At 44.1% G+C, this 19,385-nt stretch overlaps 1 protein-coding gene across 1 annotated transcript in view; it reads right to left on the bottom strand.

The window, feature by feature from the left end:
* The window catches only part of DENND5B (DENN domain containing 5B), a 117,488-nt gene that overhangs the window by 4,717 nt on the left and 93,386 nt on the right, over positions 1–19,385 (bottom strand). Inside the window, exons 9-20 of the mRNA XM_075142986.1 lie at positions 17,132–17,263; positions 16,694–16,846; positions 16,101–16,179; positions 14,783–14,864; positions 9,686–9,814; positions 8,225–8,346; positions 6,324–6,469; positions 4,480–4,598; positions 3,114–3,301; positions 1,385–1,467; positions 1,093–1,219; positions 125–299 (exon numbers count right to left, since the gene is read on the bottom strand). Of these exons, the coding sequence (XP_074999087.1) occupies positions 125–299; positions 1,093–1,219; positions 1,385–1,467; positions 3,114–3,301; positions 4,480–4,598; positions 6,324–6,469; positions 8,225–8,346; positions 9,686–9,814; positions 14,783–14,864; positions 16,101–16,179; positions 16,694–16,846; positions 17,132–17,263 (1,535 nt within the window). The remainder of the gene's footprint in view (positions 1–124; positions 300–1,092; positions 1,220–1,384; positions 1,468–3,113; positions 3,302–4,479; positions 4,599–6,323; positions 6,470–8,224; positions 8,347–9,685; positions 9,815–14,782; positions 14,865–16,100; positions 16,180–16,693; positions 16,847–17,131; positions 17,264–19,385) is intronic.

Here is a 19,385-nt window from a genome sequence, read left to right as displayed (position 1 = left end):
AGTACTGGATAATAGATAGGTATGAGATGTCTTAAAATGGAAAACTAAAAGTAATAACAACGATGTAAAAATATTCTTCTAGTCTAACGCAAGAGGACACATATAACGAAGAGCAGTTCGGTACCTCGTCCCCAGGCAAACCAGAATCTGGAATTTGCCGTCCTTTCCAATGTTCCTTGGAGCTGTATTGATGGCGTTCACATAATGACAGAAGGTTTTGCACGAAGATCTCTGAAGCAAAAGGGCCTCCTCATTGTCTCCAATCTGGTCACTGGTTTCAAAATAAGCAACAGCTTTCTCTGTGGTAGGGAGAAAATCAGAACCCAGTGAGCATTGGGACATAGAATTACACAAGGGAATCCTTAAAAAAACAACCTGCCGAGACCTATTGCACAGTTTATATATGGATTCCTCACTCTGAAGACCAAAGGTGATCTCCACCTTTGCTACATAGCAGTGGTCGGCAGACTGGTTTATGTCTAACACAGTTAGGTAACATCCAGGAGCCGCACCAGCGTACCTATCTAATGGTTTCATTGTAAGTGATACCATCAGCTTTGATTTTTCACCTTTTCTGAGTAAGCACTTACCCTCAGGCTAAGTATCTCAACTTGCGAGCATGTTTTAAGGGCATAAGTACGGCTTAAATTACCGCAACACAGGCCTACAGATAAGCATCACCAGAAGACCAGTGCAGTGATTAGGAGAGTTCTCATAAACAACTAGAAATCTAAACCTTTCACTCCCTGCCCTTTCCAAACTCTCCCCCTAAGATGGATTGCTACTTTACCCCAACCTCCAGCCTACCTTCTTTCTGGGTAGAAAAGCAGCTGTTTGAACAATCATCTTTGAATAAATGACTAGAATTTGAAGTGCTCTTAGATTTTGGCATAGATTCACACTCATCCCTTATATAGAGTTTAGTACTTCTCATCTTCCGTCTTGTTTCTCATTGACTTTAAGCAACCTGGGGCAGGTGCTAGGCAGGAACAAATGGCACCCTAGCTGACGAGAATCCGAGGTCTGTGCATGAGTAGTCATTTTGCCTTAATCTTTCTTCTCCTTCTGCCTCCAAATCACATACCAGCTTACCTATGAAATCCCAAATGAAGACATTCTTATGAAAAATGCGAGCCGATTTGAATCCATGGTGGAAGACCTGCTCTAGTGCTGCGACCAGACCATTTTCTCCACACAACAGAATGGTAAGGCTCCCTCTCTGTGGGAAAGGGAGAGTCTGTAAGTATGACTTGCCTTGTTTGTATGCCAGAAGCTTCAAATCTAAAGGTTAACAGTCTCTACTGGTACTTCAGTTCCATTTCTGTTTATAAAAATATTTACATGCATTGTAGATACCAAGCAAGTAATGAAAAGTAGGAAGTACCTCTTTCTCTGGCTTGTGAAAGTGTTTCACAATATTGTTCACAGCTTCCCCGATTCCCTCTTGGATCTGTCCCGCATTAGGCTCTGTGAAATGATGGAGAGCGTACTAGCTGAAGATACCAACTTTAAAACATTCATCAAATTCTCATGATGACATAGCTTGAACTGCAGGAATTATTCTGTATCTTTAACAGAATTCAGGCAATCATTTGTCTTGGGTAAACCTGAGCCTTAATTACAAGCACCTGATGAGCAATCCTGGAATAGTCAAATAGATCACCTTACTTAAAAATGCACACCCAAGGATCTGGCTTGATAAATATTTTGAGTTAATCACATCTTGCTCATCACATGGAGTACAGAACCCTCACACGAAGAGACATGGGCTGAAAGGTTGTAGCCCAGTCATTTGACTCACTTCTACGTGACAGAGACCAGAAAACCCAGCACTCATTAATTCCTGACTTGAACCCACAATGTTTTATTGAGCCAAAACACGTATCTATTGTAGGCACATGTCTAGTCATTGTACCAGTGCGAGGGGCCACAGGCAGAGAATATTCCTTATTAATGGTTCCAAGAGTAAGGTATCGTCTTCTGTGTTAGAACGTATGTCATGTTTTGCTCTGAATCTGTTTAGCTGGATGCCTCTGCTACTGAATCATGCTATGCCTCCACCTGCTACCATCTCATCTTCCTATGCAGGTACCTGCAGAAAATTATCTAGTCCCTTATTCACTTTCTGATTAAAACAGACTGAACTTTTAAAACTTCGTTTTAAGCAGATGTCTTCCAGACTTCAGTCATTTTCATGTTTTTTCTATGAGTCCTTTCTAGTTTTTCAGACATATGTAGGTTGCTATTAGCTTGTCCTACAATTGTTATTTTGGAAGCATTCAGTATCATTTTAGTACACGATGATCTCCAGAGTCTTTGGCAGGTCTAACACAGAGCCTCATGTAGCTCACAAGACAAATGAATTATTGGGCCCTAGTGTTCTCAGACCTAAGGAAATGCTCTGCAAGTAGCTCTGGTGCCCGCTCCTCCAGCTAATGTAGACTCACACATGTGAAGAGCTGCAGTGGTCCCGTGGTGGTTTTTAAATGCTGCATTACTCTTGGAGGCTAATCTTTCCTTGCTTGACATTTCAGCAGTCATGTCCTCTAATTTTACAGGAGCTGGACAGATTTATGAACAGGATCTACACTGTGCTCATCTGTATGCTTTAGCGGAGAATGCCTTACAGTCCCATGCCCCATTGTAGCCAGGTGCAGTTACTCATAAAAGCTAATTTTAGGGACGTGAAGTTGATGTCCCCTAGGGTCCCTCTGGAAATGTGCTCCTTCAGAAGGCAGTTCACAGCATCCTCGTCAGGCTCTGAACTGCCCTTCAGAGAGGACTGTCTTCCCACTGACTGCAAATTGAGCCGGGAAGCTTAGCAGCATCAGCTGCAAATTCTGCTGCCTCCTCCTCCCTCATCTCCTATCCCCACGCTCCGGGGAAAAAGATTATTATCTCTCACTGTCAAATGGGGACGTTGAAAGAGGCAATGTGTACAGTCACAGAGCAAGCTGCAGACACACAAACGGGGCAGGAAAAACTCATCAGTTCGCAGCTGTTCCTCTGCACCAAGCCTTGCTTCAGTAGCAGCTCTCCTGTTCACAGGAGCTTTATTTCTCAGCAGTTGCTGCCCCTTCTCTAGGGCCCTGGGGAGAAAGGAAAGGACTTACTGGTGTTCTTCCCTGTGAGGGAAGTGATGCTCAGTCGGCGAGCCGTGGTAGGAGATTTCTGCTGGGGTGGGGTACGGCACTGCTTTCCCAGCTCTTCGTCAGACGTGGAGGACACCAGCTCTCCAATGAGTATTCGCTCCAAACTGCCATCGTCAACACCCTTTCCCAGCCATCGCCCACAGGGAAACCTGCCGCGCAGCCAGCACAAGCACAGGTCAGCCACACAGGTAGTCTAGCTCGATCTCAAAGGTTGAGGGACAGCTAGAACCCCTAAACACTGCTAACGGGCAGGGAATACTCTGTAGCCAGAAACTTTTCACAAACCAGAACTCAGCAGGCAGCATCCCCTGCACCACAATTGATAGGACCAAACCAGAAAACTACATTCACCTCCATCCTTAGGAAAAGGGAAATACGCAAAGCTTCCATGAAAGCACAGGACAACAGAAAGTATTATACACATATTTCACATCTTGATTTCTGCCGGGTTATTTTTCACTTGCAACCACGACTGATATTCAGCCTTTAAAAATATTGTGATGATTAACAATTAAATCCTCACACAGAGTTCCCACCCAGCTGAAGCTGTGACATCTCCTCATGCTCAAACCTCACCTCACATTTTATTCCTGTACTTTTTGACCCCATCCACAGTCCTAATGAAATCTATGCACATGTCCATACCCCCAGTCCTCGTACCCCATTTCCTCCTACTTTCCCCCATACTCTGTGGCCAACCCTGAGCTCTGGAGCCCACCTCTCTGAATTATAGTTTTCCAAGTCCAGATTTAGAAAAAAAATTAAGTCTGCTTAGCCAGATGTTTTGTAAGACCAATGATGAGTTAGGAGATCATTTCGACACAAGAGGAATGTACTCAATAGAAGATTAAGAAATCATCAAAACCTTTTATTTTCTTGTAATCCAAGTTTCTGTACATTTGTTACAGTACTTATTTGAATATTTTTAAAAGAAAAAGAAACCAAAGATTTGCCCTAAACTATTATTCCAGCTCTTGGGGATTTAAAGAGTTCATTTGTGCACAATTTTACCACACTACTTCAAATCAAGAGATTTAATTATTAGACACAAACATATGAATCACTTCAAAAGTATCCATCCTGTCTCAGAGAGATGCAAAGCAAATCCTACATTCAAGTGTCATTTAATATTTATCAGATTATTTGACTTCAACTAGGGCTTCTGAAATCAGAAAACTGGGGGTGGGGGAGACCAACCCAACCCTACTGGGTACCCAAATCAGCCCACAGTGCTCCATCAACTGTGGAGAAGATGAATGCCTTCTTGCTTTCTCTAGATTTAACAAGTAGGAGTTTCAGACAAAGAAAATTAAAACTTGTTGCTTACTTGTACGTGTGTCCTGTTATTTCATTTCTGACCATGACACAATCAACCAGCCACTTGGCTAGTAGCCCTGAGTTGTCATGACCGATCTGAACAGTCGTCAGCTTCCCTAAATTCTGGCACTGAAATGAATAACAGTTTTTACTTAATTTAAAAAACAACAGACAACACCCCCCCCATGCACACATATGGTCTCAAATGTATGTTTTTATTCAGTTGTCTTTGATTTATACAGCAAGTATTTTCAACCAAACACGCAGAACATTTTGAAAAGCAGAATAACTATTTTAACACAGGAGAAAAGAAATACCTTGAAATAAAACCATTAAAAGCTTGTGAAGAGATGACGTTCTTTGCTGTGAGCACTCACTCTGAATACTTCTGAGAAGTGTTAATTACAAATTTCTGAGCTAAGGTGATAAAAGGGTGTGCTTTTGTAGAAGAAATAGATCTTCAGTACAAACAGCTTTTAAAAAAATGCATTTTGAGCATACTGACCTTCAGTTGACTCACTCTACACTATGAAGCAGTCCCTAGATCCCTTATTATTTTCAAAGATCGATTTCCTTATTGTTGGGCAAGACAAAAATCAGTAACATGAGACTCTTAACATCACAAAGAGACAGAACAAGGAAAACAAGGGACTGTGAATTCCAGTGCAATATGTAAGTGTAGGTGGGGCTGGCAGCAACATCTATTAACGTCACCTAAACACTTCCCTTGCAAGACCTTGGTTTTCACTGCTTCTAATACTGCCAAAGAAGTAGCTTGAGCTGACATTTTCCATAGTGGGTTGATATTTTAGGAAAGCTTCAGCCAAAGGAGTATTCTAGAACAGTGTTAGTATGGTTCTTAGAAATGTCTAAATATGTTATTTTGCCTGTCAGAAGCCTGCAGATCTTTTCTATGAAATACTAATATCTGAATGAGAGGCAGCCATTGTATCATGAAAATATCCTCTTTATCTCTGCCAAAATCTACCTATATTTGGCAAGAGGTTTCTTTTTTGCTATTGTTGCTGAAGATCAGTCTGCATATGCTCAATGGATGCAACTTTAGTTGTAGTATTTTCCTACGAAATCACTCTTTACTGGATATGGTACAGCCTGGAGCTACAGGAGCCTTACGGGGCTTTCCCTGCAATTCCCGCTACCAGCTGCTTTGGGGTGGCACCAAGCCAACCTGTAATTGATGGGTGAGAAAGCACAGGGGAACGCCGGGTAGTCAAACACAAAGAGAAAACCACAGCACGGAGAAAAGACCCCGATGGGGATGGTGGCTCTGTGGTTTGCTGGGGGTAGCACATGAAGCTGGGAAGTTGAAGAACACAGGAGTTAGACTGGCTGGTTGGAAGGAAAGCGATGTCGGACAAGGAGCTGGAGTGGGAGGAGAAGAAATTTGGGACTAGCCAGAAGGAAGTGAAGAAATTTGAGACCTGGGTGGTGGTAAGGGGGCAGACAAATTGAAAGAAGGGAAAAGAAACTAGGAAGGGAAATGAGGAGTCAGAATTGAGCCCTGAAAGAGAGAATTAGGATAGCTGGCAAGGAGATGTGGAAGGGAATGAGACGTGGAAATAAATTGGCTAAGTGAGAAAAGAGGAACCCTGGGCTGGGCCAGGGACAGCAGTGAAGCCTATGGTTAAAAGTGGTACGTGCTCACAGGAGGGGGCATGTAGCACAGGAGGGGCAGGCAGCACTCTCTTCCTGATTTGGAATGTACAGAGACCTTGAACACCCGGACAGAATCTGAAATGCTGTGATCTTAAGGCAATAAACCTTCACTAAATTAATGTTTATTTGGAAGCATGTTTCAAATTGAAAAGTAAAATGTAAAGAGCATATACTCACCTCAAATGTCATTTCTAGGTGGTTTTTAGGAATCTGCATTATGCCTGTATCTCCCAGTTCTCCCGACACACAAATCCATGGGTTTGATGTGGTTATTGCATTGCTTAGTTTTTTGATGGGAATTATCACTGACCTATAAGGGATCACTAAGAACAGGGGGGGAAAAAATCAGTTAGTCTTGACTTTTTTTTTCCCCTCAGAGTAAACACAGTTTCTGGAGTAAACCACGCCTCTCCCTTGAAGGGAAGCTCTTGTCCCATGTCTCAGCAGCCTAACACGGGGAACTCCTCCTCTGTCCTCCCTATCAAGGCTGAGACAAGCCGGCAGAGTGCCGCGCTGCCGCGGCAGAGCCTCTCCTCTCACGGAGGCTCGCAGCCGCGCTCCCAGCTCCGGCCAGCCGTAAACCAGAAGCAGCGGCTCTGCGGCCCAGCTTTTGGGGAGCTCCGACCCGCATTAATTACTGCCAGCAGCTTGCTGCGCCAGCTCCTTCAGCCGCCCTCGGTTCAGCGAGGGGCCCGGTGCTGCCCGCCCTGAGGCGGCGGCGGGCAGCGCGGGGCGGCGGCGGTGGCGCCGCACGGTGGTGCTGCAGCCCCGCGGCAGAACCGGCCGCCGCCTTTGCTGCAGAGCCGGGCCAGCGCAAGGACGGCCCCGGAGTCCGCCGAGGAAAGCGATAAACCCGGTCTGCGGCAAAGCACCGCCGCCCCCGGCAGGGTGCAAGGATGAAGGGGGCACAGGGAAGGTTACTGGGGAGAAGGGAACGTCAGAAGTGCTGGCGTGGCTGGTAACGGCATAGCCAAAGTCTCGAGTCTGATGTGCCTCTGCGGACATTCCCCCGTTAAAAATCATATTATGTTATTGTTATGCTTTTAAATCTGCACCACCCATACGTGCTTAAGACAAGGACTGCCGCCCACCCCCGTTTGGATTTGACTCAGATACTGCGTGCTAGCACTGCAAGCCTCCCTCTCCTTATGTTTCAGAAGCTGCCTTTTTGAGCGGGTAAGATAAGCCAGCCTTTTTTACTTTTTGTGTGCCATACAATGATATTGCACTTAAAAAAACACCCTCAAATTCCAAGCGCTTGTCCTACAGGGGAAAGCTGTCAAGCTGGATGCCCCGCAGAAATAAGGTAACCAAGGATGAATGAATTTCTTTGCGTTGTGCTAGTTCTGAGGGGATTTATTGCTTTAAGAGGAGAAAAAGTAGAATGAGTGCCTGTTTTGACAGCCACGTAAAACTTGCTTCACTTCACTCTGAACAGTCAGGAAAATGAAGACTAAGGGCTGCCAAGGTGAATCCAAATAATTAGGTCATCTCATGGGGTCCTGCCTTCTCAGCCTTGCCCACTGCTGGAGGGACGAGGATTCATTTTCAGGTTTCGATCCAATCTCTGCTCTCCTTACAAGAGAGGAAGGGGGAGGGAATCTTTTTGGCATTTAAAGAGAGACAAAAAGAGATTAAAAATATACAGCAGAGCACAAAGTGCCTTGTATTTCATCCTCCAAGACTTCCATCTCCTCCTCAGTCTGCAGAGAGCAGGCTGTTAGGATGCACGCTTAAGGCCAGAAAGAAGCATTAGGATGTAGAGGACTTGTCTGGGAGGGAAGAGGAAAGAGACTGTTACAACTTGGCAAGGAAAACGAAGTGCTACAGCAGCACTCTGCTGATTACTCTCCTTTGTGCACTGCTCTTCTCCCAAGCACTCCCACACAATGTTGGCTCTCCAGCTGGTTTCCCAGAGCAACACCCAGCACCCATGAGCCCGGCAGCAACAACCAAGGTTTCCAGATAAGGGCTCAGCTACTCAGACACCGGCAACAGCAGCAGCAACATCGTCTCCTACAAATCATGACAGCAACTAATTTTTATTCAGGGGGGAAAAAAATGATGCTCCGACTCACTGATTGTGGTGAAGACGCTTGTGAAGCAGAAGTAATCTACAGCGTTGAGTGAGAGCAGGTGATACAGAAACTGTTCCCGTTCTTCTTCACAGCGCAGGAAAGCGTAACGCTTGTAAAGTTTCCTGGTAGAAACAAATGCATTGCTTTCTTGTTGTAAAAGCATCAGGTATCTTAAAAGGTGTTTGAATCTCAAAACACCAAATGAAGTGTTGATCATCATGGGAGGTATGAAAAGTGAGATTCCCCAGCTAACACAAGCTGCTAGAAACCCATAGGGGGCATTTACCCTCTATGCTACAGGTGTTTTACAGACCACACTCAGCTCCACGCTACCATAGCAAGGCTACAGAGTTCATCTCATTAAGGGATCAGTTTTAGTTCTGCTGCAAAGCACAGATATAAACTAACACTGCTCACAACAGGAGACCTGAACAAACATACAGCAACCTCATTTCTTCCCCATTTCTTCCCACCATGGAATAGCCTTGTCTAATAACTTAATCTTCCTTAGAAAACTAACCAGAAGGCACCAAACCATGGAAGGCACCAAGGTCCTCCCGCCACTCTCTCATTTCAGCAAACCCAGTGTACATCACTAGTTGCCCAAAGCAGCGCAAAGACACACCAGGAGTTAACCTGGACCCGCTCTGAGAAAGCACAGAGCTTGTGACACTGCCTGCAGTCTGAAGGCAACAGACTCCCAAAAAGCTGCTACGGTAGATAGATGCAGATGAAACTTCAGGAAAAGACAGGTCTGCCACCGTGCCTTCAGCTGATCACCCAAGAGGTGACTGTCTCCAGCTACTCCTCTTTCTTCCCATTAGCAGATTTGAGTATTTGGTAGCTTCTGGCATAATCATGCGTGTAACATCACAGAGCCAGTTCTGCTAAGAACTGTATGCAATAGCTAGGATGTTTTCATAACATTTGTTTTTTTTTTTTCCTAAATGCATTGCTTTGAGAAAATGAAGTTGGGGAACATCTACACAGGCAGATTGTTAAGTGCCTGTGCTTGCAAAAGGAGGCAAGGCTGGGGGAGCTGCTAAGTGGCTGGGAGCGCTGGCCTCTAACCCAGCCCATCAGCAGGCAGGATGGGGGCCTGCGTTTGGCTTGAGTCAACATAACACAGGGCTGCTGTGAGAAAAGGGCCATTCCTGCCCCTGCTGCTTCATTTGCGCAAGATATAGTCATTGTAGGGCTGCAAAGTGGCTTGTATCAGTGCACTGATCTGACCAAAACCTAACGCCTCCTTCCTGAAAATTGTGATTTGTTTTTCCAGGCAGATGAGCAGACCTCTGCGCTGCTGGGTGGGCAGTACCTCCTCTCCCAGCTACCCTCTGCCCATCAATCTCTTCTAGCTGGAAACCACAGTACCCAAACAGGGCACCTGGCTGCCCAGCACCTTGACACACCAGTGAGGAAGACGTGAAAGCAAAGCTTTGAGAAAAAGAGCCAGCTTACTTGGCAAGTGCCTGGTTGGAAAGCAGCTGCTTCAGGTGCTGAGACAAAAGCTTCTTCTCCAGAGAAAGCCTTATCCAGGCTCGGGCTCGCCCCACATCGGTCTTTATCTCACTCATGTTCTGAACATGCCTGAAATGGGTTGGGAAAAAAAAAATAAATAGACGAATCATTAAAATCCTACATGCTTCAAATGGCAACATCCAGTGTGATGCAGCAGCTGAATTGGAAAACGTCTCCTGACATCATTTCTAGAGAAAGAGGCCCCCAGCAGGGCTCCGCAGAGCCCTGCACGGTGGCACTGGGACCCCCGGCAGCCCCAGGCTGGCCCGGGGACATGGGACAGCCCTTCCCGGGCATGGCAGGTTGCAACCCGGACGCGCTACAGCCCGTATCAGCTGCTCTGTGTCCTGGCATTTGCTCGGCCAGGCAGATTTGCTCACCCTGCGTTGCCTGAGGTAGATGTCCTCATGCACACTGCTAACACTTGAAAAAAGCAGCCACCTTGTGAGACCCAGTTATATCACGGTCGCTCCCTCAAGCTGCTGACACGAACAGGTATGTCTGGGAGGGCAGAGGACAATGCACATCTTAAGAGTTTCTTCAAACCACAATCTACTCCGAAGGCTCTAACAAACCCCTTGATGGCAGAAGCAATGGGAAATCTGAGAAAAAGGGGATTGTTGGGGCAAAAGCAGCAACAGGCAGTCACAAGCAGAATCACATTTTTAGGGATATAAAAGGCCCTCATGTAAGTGATAATCTAAACAGGCCTCCACATGCTTGGTCTGTAGGAAAGCAGAACTGTTCCACAGGGGCTTTCTTCTATGGTTTTGCTTTTCTTTTTTTAAACTTCCCATATTTCAGTTTGGAGAATGCCAGAAACCCTAGTTTTAGAGCACAGGGAGCTTCAGAAGAGGAAGAGAAGTGCCATGGCAGGGTGAAGCTGCGTCCAAAAACCCCCCACTTGGTTAAATAAACAGCAAGAAAAATGAGTAACAGTTTCCAGCAAGGGAAAGAAAAGGCTGCGATTTCTTAATTTTCACGCAGTTTGCATGTTAAGTGCACAGGCAATTCAGCCCTCCAAACCTCCATGGCAGGCTCCAAGTATCATCAGCTGAGTCTGAACTGATCTCTGTTGCGATTTACTTCCCAACTCCTGCATCTTCCTTGAAGGCCCTCCACGCATTGCTGAGCATTAGGGAATGTGGCAATATTTACTCCAAAGAAAATCCAACAAAGTCATGCTGTGACTGATGCTTTTTACGTCGACAGTATAGTCTCACTGTCTCGTGCTTTCCCCCATCTGTTATACCCAAGCGCGTGCTTTACGTTATATTTAGACCCTGCATTATTTAAGAAAAATACTCTCTTGTTTATATAGAGCTCCTAATGTAACAGGGCTAGGGCCTTAAGGGCAAATTTGCAAAGTACAACTTAGCGCTGTCCAGAAATTCGTCTTCGCTCTGCACAAGTGAAGTAGATACCAGACATAGCTCAGCAGCACTGTTCTCCGCCAGGCTGACCTACCCGAATTCTCAAAATGCAGGTCTACCTTTGCAATCCAAGCTGAGGGGTCTGTATCAGACGGCTCTGTGCTGTACGTACATATCTGAAGCACCATCAGGAAGAAACAATCAATAGGAGTGATGGTAGCTTGCCAGTGGCAAAACCTAGGTTACTTAAAACCCCTTTAAAAAAAAAAGAAAAGAAAAAAAAAAGAAAAAATTTTTTTTTTTTTAAAAAGAAACTGTCCTCCTGTTTCCTAATGTGATACGTGGGTAGTTCTCTGATGGACCAGGTGAGAAGCACTAACTCTCAGTGAGCTGAGAGGGCACATTACACTGACGTACAATCCTTGCCCTTCATAAGCAAGCTCGGCAGCCTCCCTCTGTCAGCAGCGATGCCTACCAGCTGAATCACTGCCGAGAGCCTTGCTCCTGGCATTGGAAAGCCCTGCCTGGCTCAGAGTGTGGCAGCCGGCATTAGACCTTCCAGCCCAGACAGCTGGGCATGTGATCCAGAGTCCTTGGGAAACAGGATGCGCACTACACTCAAGTACATCGTGTGGAGATACTCTCCTCAGACATTTCAAGTCTTTTGAGATGGGAAGATCAAAGCACAGACTATCATCTCCCTCCCTCCCCTTCCCCCCCAGTGATCAGCTTGAATTACATCTAATATGAAACACTGAGTAGAATATGTTATTTTACTGTAAGAAGATTCAAGTGCAGATGGACTCAACCTTATTCCATGCATGCGCTGTACCTCTTCATTACCTGTTTCTGGTTCAGACCAGATTGGCATTAACTGTGCATTTGGGAAAAATAAGGATCTGCAACCACGCAGCTTGCCAGAAACATTAAAAAGATTCAGTAATCAGTCTTGTTGTCAGCAAAAGCACAGTGCTCCTGAACAGAGCATTCAGGAACTCACATTTATTTCGCTCTCAGTTGTGAGAGTCAGAACAGTTCTATTTTTATCGGTGACCTAAGTGTAAGCACTGTATGCTCACTGCCAAACAGCAAACTCTTCTTGTCAGGGCACTGAACAGCAATTTCAATGCAACTCCCTAGGTTGGGACTTGCTTTTAATCCCATTAGTAATAAAGAAAAATCTATTTTCCCTGTCAAATGGAAGTCTGGGGTATGGCGAGACATACCCTCTGCAAATAGCTGTGCTGACAGAACAGGTTACAGCTGCTCAGTATCACCATGCCCCCGAGGATGGTGTGAATGCTCGTGATCTCAGCGCAGTCAGAAAGGAGCTGTACTAGCTCGTCCCGTCTTTGCTAACCCAGCTTCTTTTGACTGCAGCAGCTTAAGCATCACTGCTGTGGGCCCAGCACCCGGGGCTTGCATCCTCCGCTGCAAGATCCCTGCCGCAGGGGAGGCACAACACAGGCATGAAAGCAAGCACTGGTAGCAAGGAAGGGCTTGCCCGAAGGGGAAGGACCCGAAACTTCAGCCCAGCTGGACCAAAGGTTTCGGGGAGTTGCCTTGGCACTGACTGGTCCAGCTGGACGCACAGCGATGTGTCCGAGGAGTCTGCCGGGGAGCTGGAAGATGGGTGGGAGAGATGCTGCAGATCCTCGCCCGGAGAAAAGGCTGAAGGGCATACCCCCCAAACACACTTGTGCAGAGACTCTCCGTGCAGAGGACCAAAATAAACATCTTGAGCATCTTCCTTACCGCATCTAAGATACGTGGCTTTGCGAGGGAGACAGAGGACGTACAACGTTACCTGTAGCACAGGCTCATCGCACATGCAGAGCGTGACTGTGATTCAGCCCTGCTTTTTAAGTTGTTTACATAACCTTGCATGAGCCATCAAAAACAAGCCGTGCTTAAGGCAATGCTTAATCCTCTAGCCATTAGTTCAGTTAGGACCGCAGCCCCGGCAATTTAACAATTACCCATCCTTCTAACTTCACCATAAATTTGTGTGTGCAAACAAATATTAAGCAGCATTTCTTCCAAGCAGGAGAAAGTATGCCACGAGATTACGGATGACAAATTCAACTCACCATCTGCCCAGCATTTTCTATGACCAGACATGTTTGTGGACAATCATGAATACCCAAGATATTACAAAAGGTAGTGTTCTGCTTCTGTACTTTTTCCTCTGAAAACCAGCGGAAACAGTCTTGCGATTCAAGCAAGAGAGCTCAGAGCTGTGCTGGGCTTTCATTACTCAAGTGGAAGTATGCAGAAGACAAAACCCATGGACGCAGCAGCGAGCGCACACAGCCTCCTCTGCAGGCAACCCCCCCCCCCAGCACGTGAGTTTCCGCTCCAGATCCTCCTTCATCCTTTCCTCAGACCGACCCCCTACATGCCTGTCAGCCTCACAGGACTGAATTAAGTAAATAGCTGCCATGTCCCATGTGAGGGATGCTAAAATGACAGACACGTGTTCAAAATGACCTCTTGCCATTATACACCTAATTACACTGTATATAGTCTCCCTCCCTCTTTCGCATGTTGTTTTAGCCTTACGTGGCATCTCATATTCTTTGAAATCAGAGCACAAGACTCAAACTACATAGCATGAAACAAAAGGGTTGCACACTGCAGGTGGGAAGTACAGTCATTTTCTTTCAGAAAAATCTGACTAATCTGTGGGCTCTCACATCAGGAAAAAAAATATCTGTAATAACACACATGGTAAAAATCGCATCACTGTAATCATGTTTTTCTGAACTAACTACAATTAATCTTGTTTTTACCATAAGATTTTTTGCCATATTTTTACATGGAAGAAGGACGTGGTATTACAAGAAACAATACTTACGTTGCCTCACACATTAAATTGCTAGCAATTGCTAGCCAGCTCTCTACAGATGAGCATTATTGCATTACTCCTCCCCTTTTTTCATGGCACTTTTAACCCACTGCAATGTTTAAGCCATAGCAAGTGAAGTGTCAAAACAGCTGCTTGGTCAAGGAGATGCCCTGAAGAACAACTGCCTGGTGCTGTCACATCAGCCTCCACCTCTTCTTGCTCTCTAATCCTTCCAGTTCCCAACCAACACCTCCTAAAAAGCTCTCCAGAGCCAGGCTGTGGTCTCCTACAGAGCACCTGCCCTTACTTCACATTCCAACTTTAAACTCACCCAAATACTAGATTTAATTACATTTCTAAATTTGTACATTTATTACTATTTGTCACAAAATGCTAATTGAAAAGAAAGAATATTGCTAAGGCATTGCGTGCAGGTTTTTATGTCCCTTTGCTTTGTCTATCGACTGTACTTGCTTGGTCAGTAATTCAAAACAAAAAGAAACAAACTCAAAGTGCTAAGGAATTCAACATATCTGCTGTTATTTCTAGAAGTTGGCTTTATTGCTAGAAGAACCCCCCTGGGAAGACAAAAACCCCAGTAAAACCTCTGTGGTTTTTGTTGTCTTTTAGCTAAAATAAATCAAGTAAACATGCAAAAGAGTTTTGTAAAATAAAAAGGCAACACTTTGTAGATTTGAATGTGGGCTAAGGAGAAGGTTTAATTCTCCTTAGCCTTTGTAAACCCAAAGCCAATGAGGATCTTTACCTTATGCTACACAATTAAAACCACAATTAATGCTTTAGGAAACTGTGTACCTCATATCTTGTATCAGGGAAACCCTCAAAGTAGGCAGAGTAATTCCTGTATCAGACTTTCGTCTTTCTGTTCCAACAGCAACTACAATGGAGAAAATATATGAAGTTAATACAAAATCACAGTAATGGTCTGCAATGCATTTGTTTTACATACAGCTGAAAACAATCTTAAGTGGCTGGTAACTGCAATGTTTCTATGCATTATCATTAACTCTATCCTGGAAATGTAGAAGCAGGCAAAAAATGAAAAATGCTTAATACATTACCTATTCCTTCCTTAATCCAGCACTGAACTTGGAGATTTAACAGCTTCCTTTTTCGTATGTGAAATACATTAACATAAATCTGTACAGTGATGAGTTTTATTAGTAATAAGTTTTTATGGAAAGCTCACAACTGAGAAGGACGAGATAAAATTAAGCTACAGTAGCATATTCGAAGGTACGAATGCCACACATTTCTGTGCTCTGCTACTCTGATCAAACTGCTTTGTGGCGACACATTTTGCTCTCAGGAATTTGTGCCTGCCAGCCAGATTGCTTGGTGCATTACTCATTGGAGCTTATTAAAAAGTCTTTTCATGAGCGAGACTAGTTTGCCCATAGATGTGTCTTTGAGGACTGATCACACAAGTTCCCATCTGCAGGATTTGGAAGATTGGAGAGTCTTTGGAAGATGACCCACTAAAGGTCAGAGACTTTTACTACAATACACAGCAGCAGCCTGTGGGCAGAGAGATCTCAAGGTCACCCGAAAACCAACATCTCTCACAACACAGAAGTAATTTAGTGATTGAAAAGGGCCAAGCCAAAGCATAAACCGAGCCCTAGACTGATGGGTAGAGATTAATTACACAACTTCTGAACTGTACTGTCCACCAGTATAAAGATTTATTGAACATTGAGTTATTCACATTGGGATTTGAGAGAGAGATTGTGCTCACTGAAAGAAAAATGTCAGCTGTCTTAGCCAAAGCTCCACACCTTCAGCTCCTTCAGAAATCACCTCTTGCAGAAGCAGTGCTTCTCACACCTCACTCAATACTGGTTAAAAGGTAATGAAGGTAGTGAACAGACATCGAGTGATTTTCCAGGCAGGGATAAGTATGTTCATTTGCTTCCAACGATGTCGATCTATTTTGTCCAGGCACCAAGGCATCTTCATAATGATTACGAAAGGTCTCAAAATGTAAATGTGACATTAGCAAGCAAATACACCGAAAATCCTGCATGGGTTTTGTGTGGCTGCACTGTTCCTCCCAGGCCCAAGTTCATTCACTGTGATGGACCCTTCATGGAGTCAACTGCCAAGTACTCACCTGGGGACTCTGCAGTATGCTCTTGCTTTTCTTCTCTCTCCTGGTACTGAAGTAAATGGGACCACAAAGCAGACTTCCCCTGAAAATTGAATATGTAGTACATAGCTTTAAATAAATCAGGCAAAAGAAAAAGAGACCAGTGAACATGGCAAAATAATGGGATGGCATTTCAGTGGGCCAAACATTCAGTAGTGAGAATCAATCTCTTCTCTTGGGCCACGAGACCTCAGGAAGAGGAGAGGACCATCTCACTGACCTAGAAGTCACACCACCCGCCTTGTTTCTTTGCCCTCTCCCTGGGTTTCCCTTCTGAAGGTTGAAAGAGAAGAAACACCTATCTGACAACATCATTACAATTTCTAGAGGTACCTCTCAAATAAAAAAACCCAAAAACCAACAAACCAAACCCCCCAAAAAACAAACCCCCAGAACTCCCCAAGCCCTCACAAGATATGAACCATGGACTGAGCCCAAAGATACCTCCCACTTTAAGCTGGAATGACACCACTGAGTAGCAGCTTAAAAGGTAGAGATGGCATTCGTTATTTGCTAGAGTACTGTGCGCACAAAGTCCTGAGTTTCCAGTTACCAACCTGCTTGACCTGCAGACCATGGCTCCAGATTCTTTCCAGCAGATCACAGAGACTAGCAATCAACGTATTTTCCTCCAGACCTGTTATGTTGGCTTCTCCATGTCCCAGCTCGACTGCTTCATGGCCCATCTTCTCTACCAACATGCGTTTAGTCTGTTAAAAAAAAATCCCCAAAGGTTTCTGAGAATGTTATCCAACAAGGGACAGAATTTATAGATGAGTTTACTTAAACATGCTTAATCTAGAGACCATCGCCAATGGCCTGACCAGAGAAACTTCAAATCTCTTTACAGAGATTGTAAATTTAAAAGAATAATTAAAAAAACAGTTTGCACAATTCCTTCATACTGTCCTATTTCTATACCCTTTATCTGTTGTCCTATTCCTACTTCAGTGTAAGCAAGGGGAGAGCAGGCGGCGGGAAGGGGGAGGACCTACCTTCATGCGACATTCCTTCAGTAACCCTTCCACAAATTTCCAGTTGGTCTGCGCAATCACAGCTGGAGAGAGGTCTGAGAGTTTGGGCTGCCTTAAATTTTTTCCTAAACTCCTCGCCTCCTGCATGTATTTCTGAAAATAAACAGAATCATTTTAGATATTACAAGTCAGAGGGATTCTCCTCCTCCTAATCCTAGGCAAGCAAATGCTGGTGAGAAGGAATGACCTAGCGTTAATCTAGGAACATCATGATTTGTCTGATGCTTAGGTGCTGGGCTGGAGAAGTGGAATGCTCCCTTGTGACAACAGAAAAAAGAAGATATTTTCCTGCGTGGAACTGAAACAGTCAATGTTAGCTAGTGAACTGTGCTGTTAACCACTAGCACAAAGTTAGCCACAGCAAGTGCATAAAAGTGCGATACCTTCATTCACCAATAAAATCAAAATATCAAGTAAAGTTTCCTTCCATTGTTATTTGATTTTCACTTAAAAAGAAATTTAAAAAAAATTAAAGCCGTTTGTCTAATTTGTTGCAGACTGTACATGAATGAAAAAAATCTTTTGAAAAGAAATCACAAGAAAAAGAAATACACCTAGTGAAGGAGAAAGATTTCATCTGTTATTTTTCATTTGGGCAGTTTATGTGGGGAAAAAAAATCAGACTTGATTTTATTCTCAATTAACTTCTTAATTACAAGTGAAGCTCGTTTTAAATGAAACTGACATTTAGGATCATTCATGTTTTTACTGTGGGGTCATAATTGATAAGTATGGACAAAAATTGGTGTGCTCTTTAAAAAAAGGATCCAAGCTATAATAAAAGACTTCTAAACCTTCCTGCTCCATTGCCTTATTGTTCAGGGCTTTTTTTATTGTTTGTTTTTTTCGTTAAGCAAAAAACCCCAAACCAATCAACAAAGTGTCCTCTGCCCCGAACAACAGTGAGAGGGCTACATGCTGAGCAAAGCTAAGAAGTTGGCCACATTTAGGTGCGCAAATATGAAGCCTATCAAAAAGTTGCCCAAGCATTATTCAGAAAGTTTTTGTTAAAAAGAGTAAAATAACAGAATGTTGCCAAATAAAACAGTCTTGAAGCATAGCGCTCATAGCCTGGTGTGGGAATGCTCCATTTCCATAGTGTGTTTTTATCCAGTTAATGCTGCCTCTTTGGGGGACGGTGTGGGACAACGACCGCTCTTCCCCCGAGAGGAGCAGATCACACCCCTCCAGCGACTCAGTGCTGCTGCTGGCTGGGTTTTCTGGGGAACTGAGAGGACACTACGGCTGCTGCGTTCTCAGAGCCTTCTGTCTGGGGAGAAGATAATTTATTTAGCAAAAGCAAAATCCAAACACCCTGAAGTTAATTGAAATTGCTCGCTTTTTTTTTTTTTTTTTGGTAACAGGGGAGTACAGTTTTTCTGACACATTTGGATTTTTTCAATACAAAATTTGGACATAAGGCACTTAACATCAGTCCCACAGGTCAGACAAGAACGTTGGGTTCTGCCATCGAAAGCTGTGTTCAACAAAAGTGCTCAGCTAGGTAATTACAGTTTCACTGATACTGTAAGGACTTAAAAATAGTTGAAAAACTACATGTGGGAATAAAAAAAAAATCACAGATGATGAAAGCATGTTGTTCAGCAAGCAATCTCACAAGTGAATTCCATCTAACTCAGTGCAAAAATTAGCAACGAAAACAGTGCAAAAGTAATACAGGGAATATATGATTAGGAAATCTAATATTTCTTTTTAAATGTAAAGGGATAAATAAAATGCAGTTTTATTTATAGTGCGGTTATAGTCTGAAGAGTACAAAACATAGATAACCTTACTTTATTCATTGTATGTCTTGTTATTATACTAAAAAATAAAATAATTATTAACTCTTGTAAGTTCAAGAGAAGAATAAGGGTGGGATGAAAGACCCAATTGATTGCCCTTTGCCTGTTCATCAGCATCCACACACCACCACCCTCCTCCACACTGGGATGCGACGATCCAGCAGTCAGAAAGCAATGCTTTTTGGATTTGACACCCTAAGCTGAATTGCCAGGTGAGCAACATGGGAAAAAACGAAGCAAACCAAAATTCTCTTCTTTCAGCCTTGGAGCCATCGTGCTTGCCAGGGAGCTGGCGTGGAAGCCTAGAGCTGATTTCCAGCTACTTTTCCGATTATAACCACACTTGCAAGCGCTACAGGGACATGCTCATACTCTATGAGAAAGGGAGAGGTTTGAGACGCAGTGAAGAC

The sequence above is a fragment of the Calonectris borealis genome, chromosome 1, assembly GCF_964195595.1.
Source record: "Calonectris borealis chromosome 1, bCalBor7.hap1.2, whole genome shotgun sequence".
Taxonomy (NCBI): Eukaryota; Metazoa; Chordata; class Aves; order Procellariiformes; family Procellariidae; genus Calonectris; species Calonectris borealis.
This window is presented reverse-complemented; position numbering and strand designations above follow the sequence as displayed.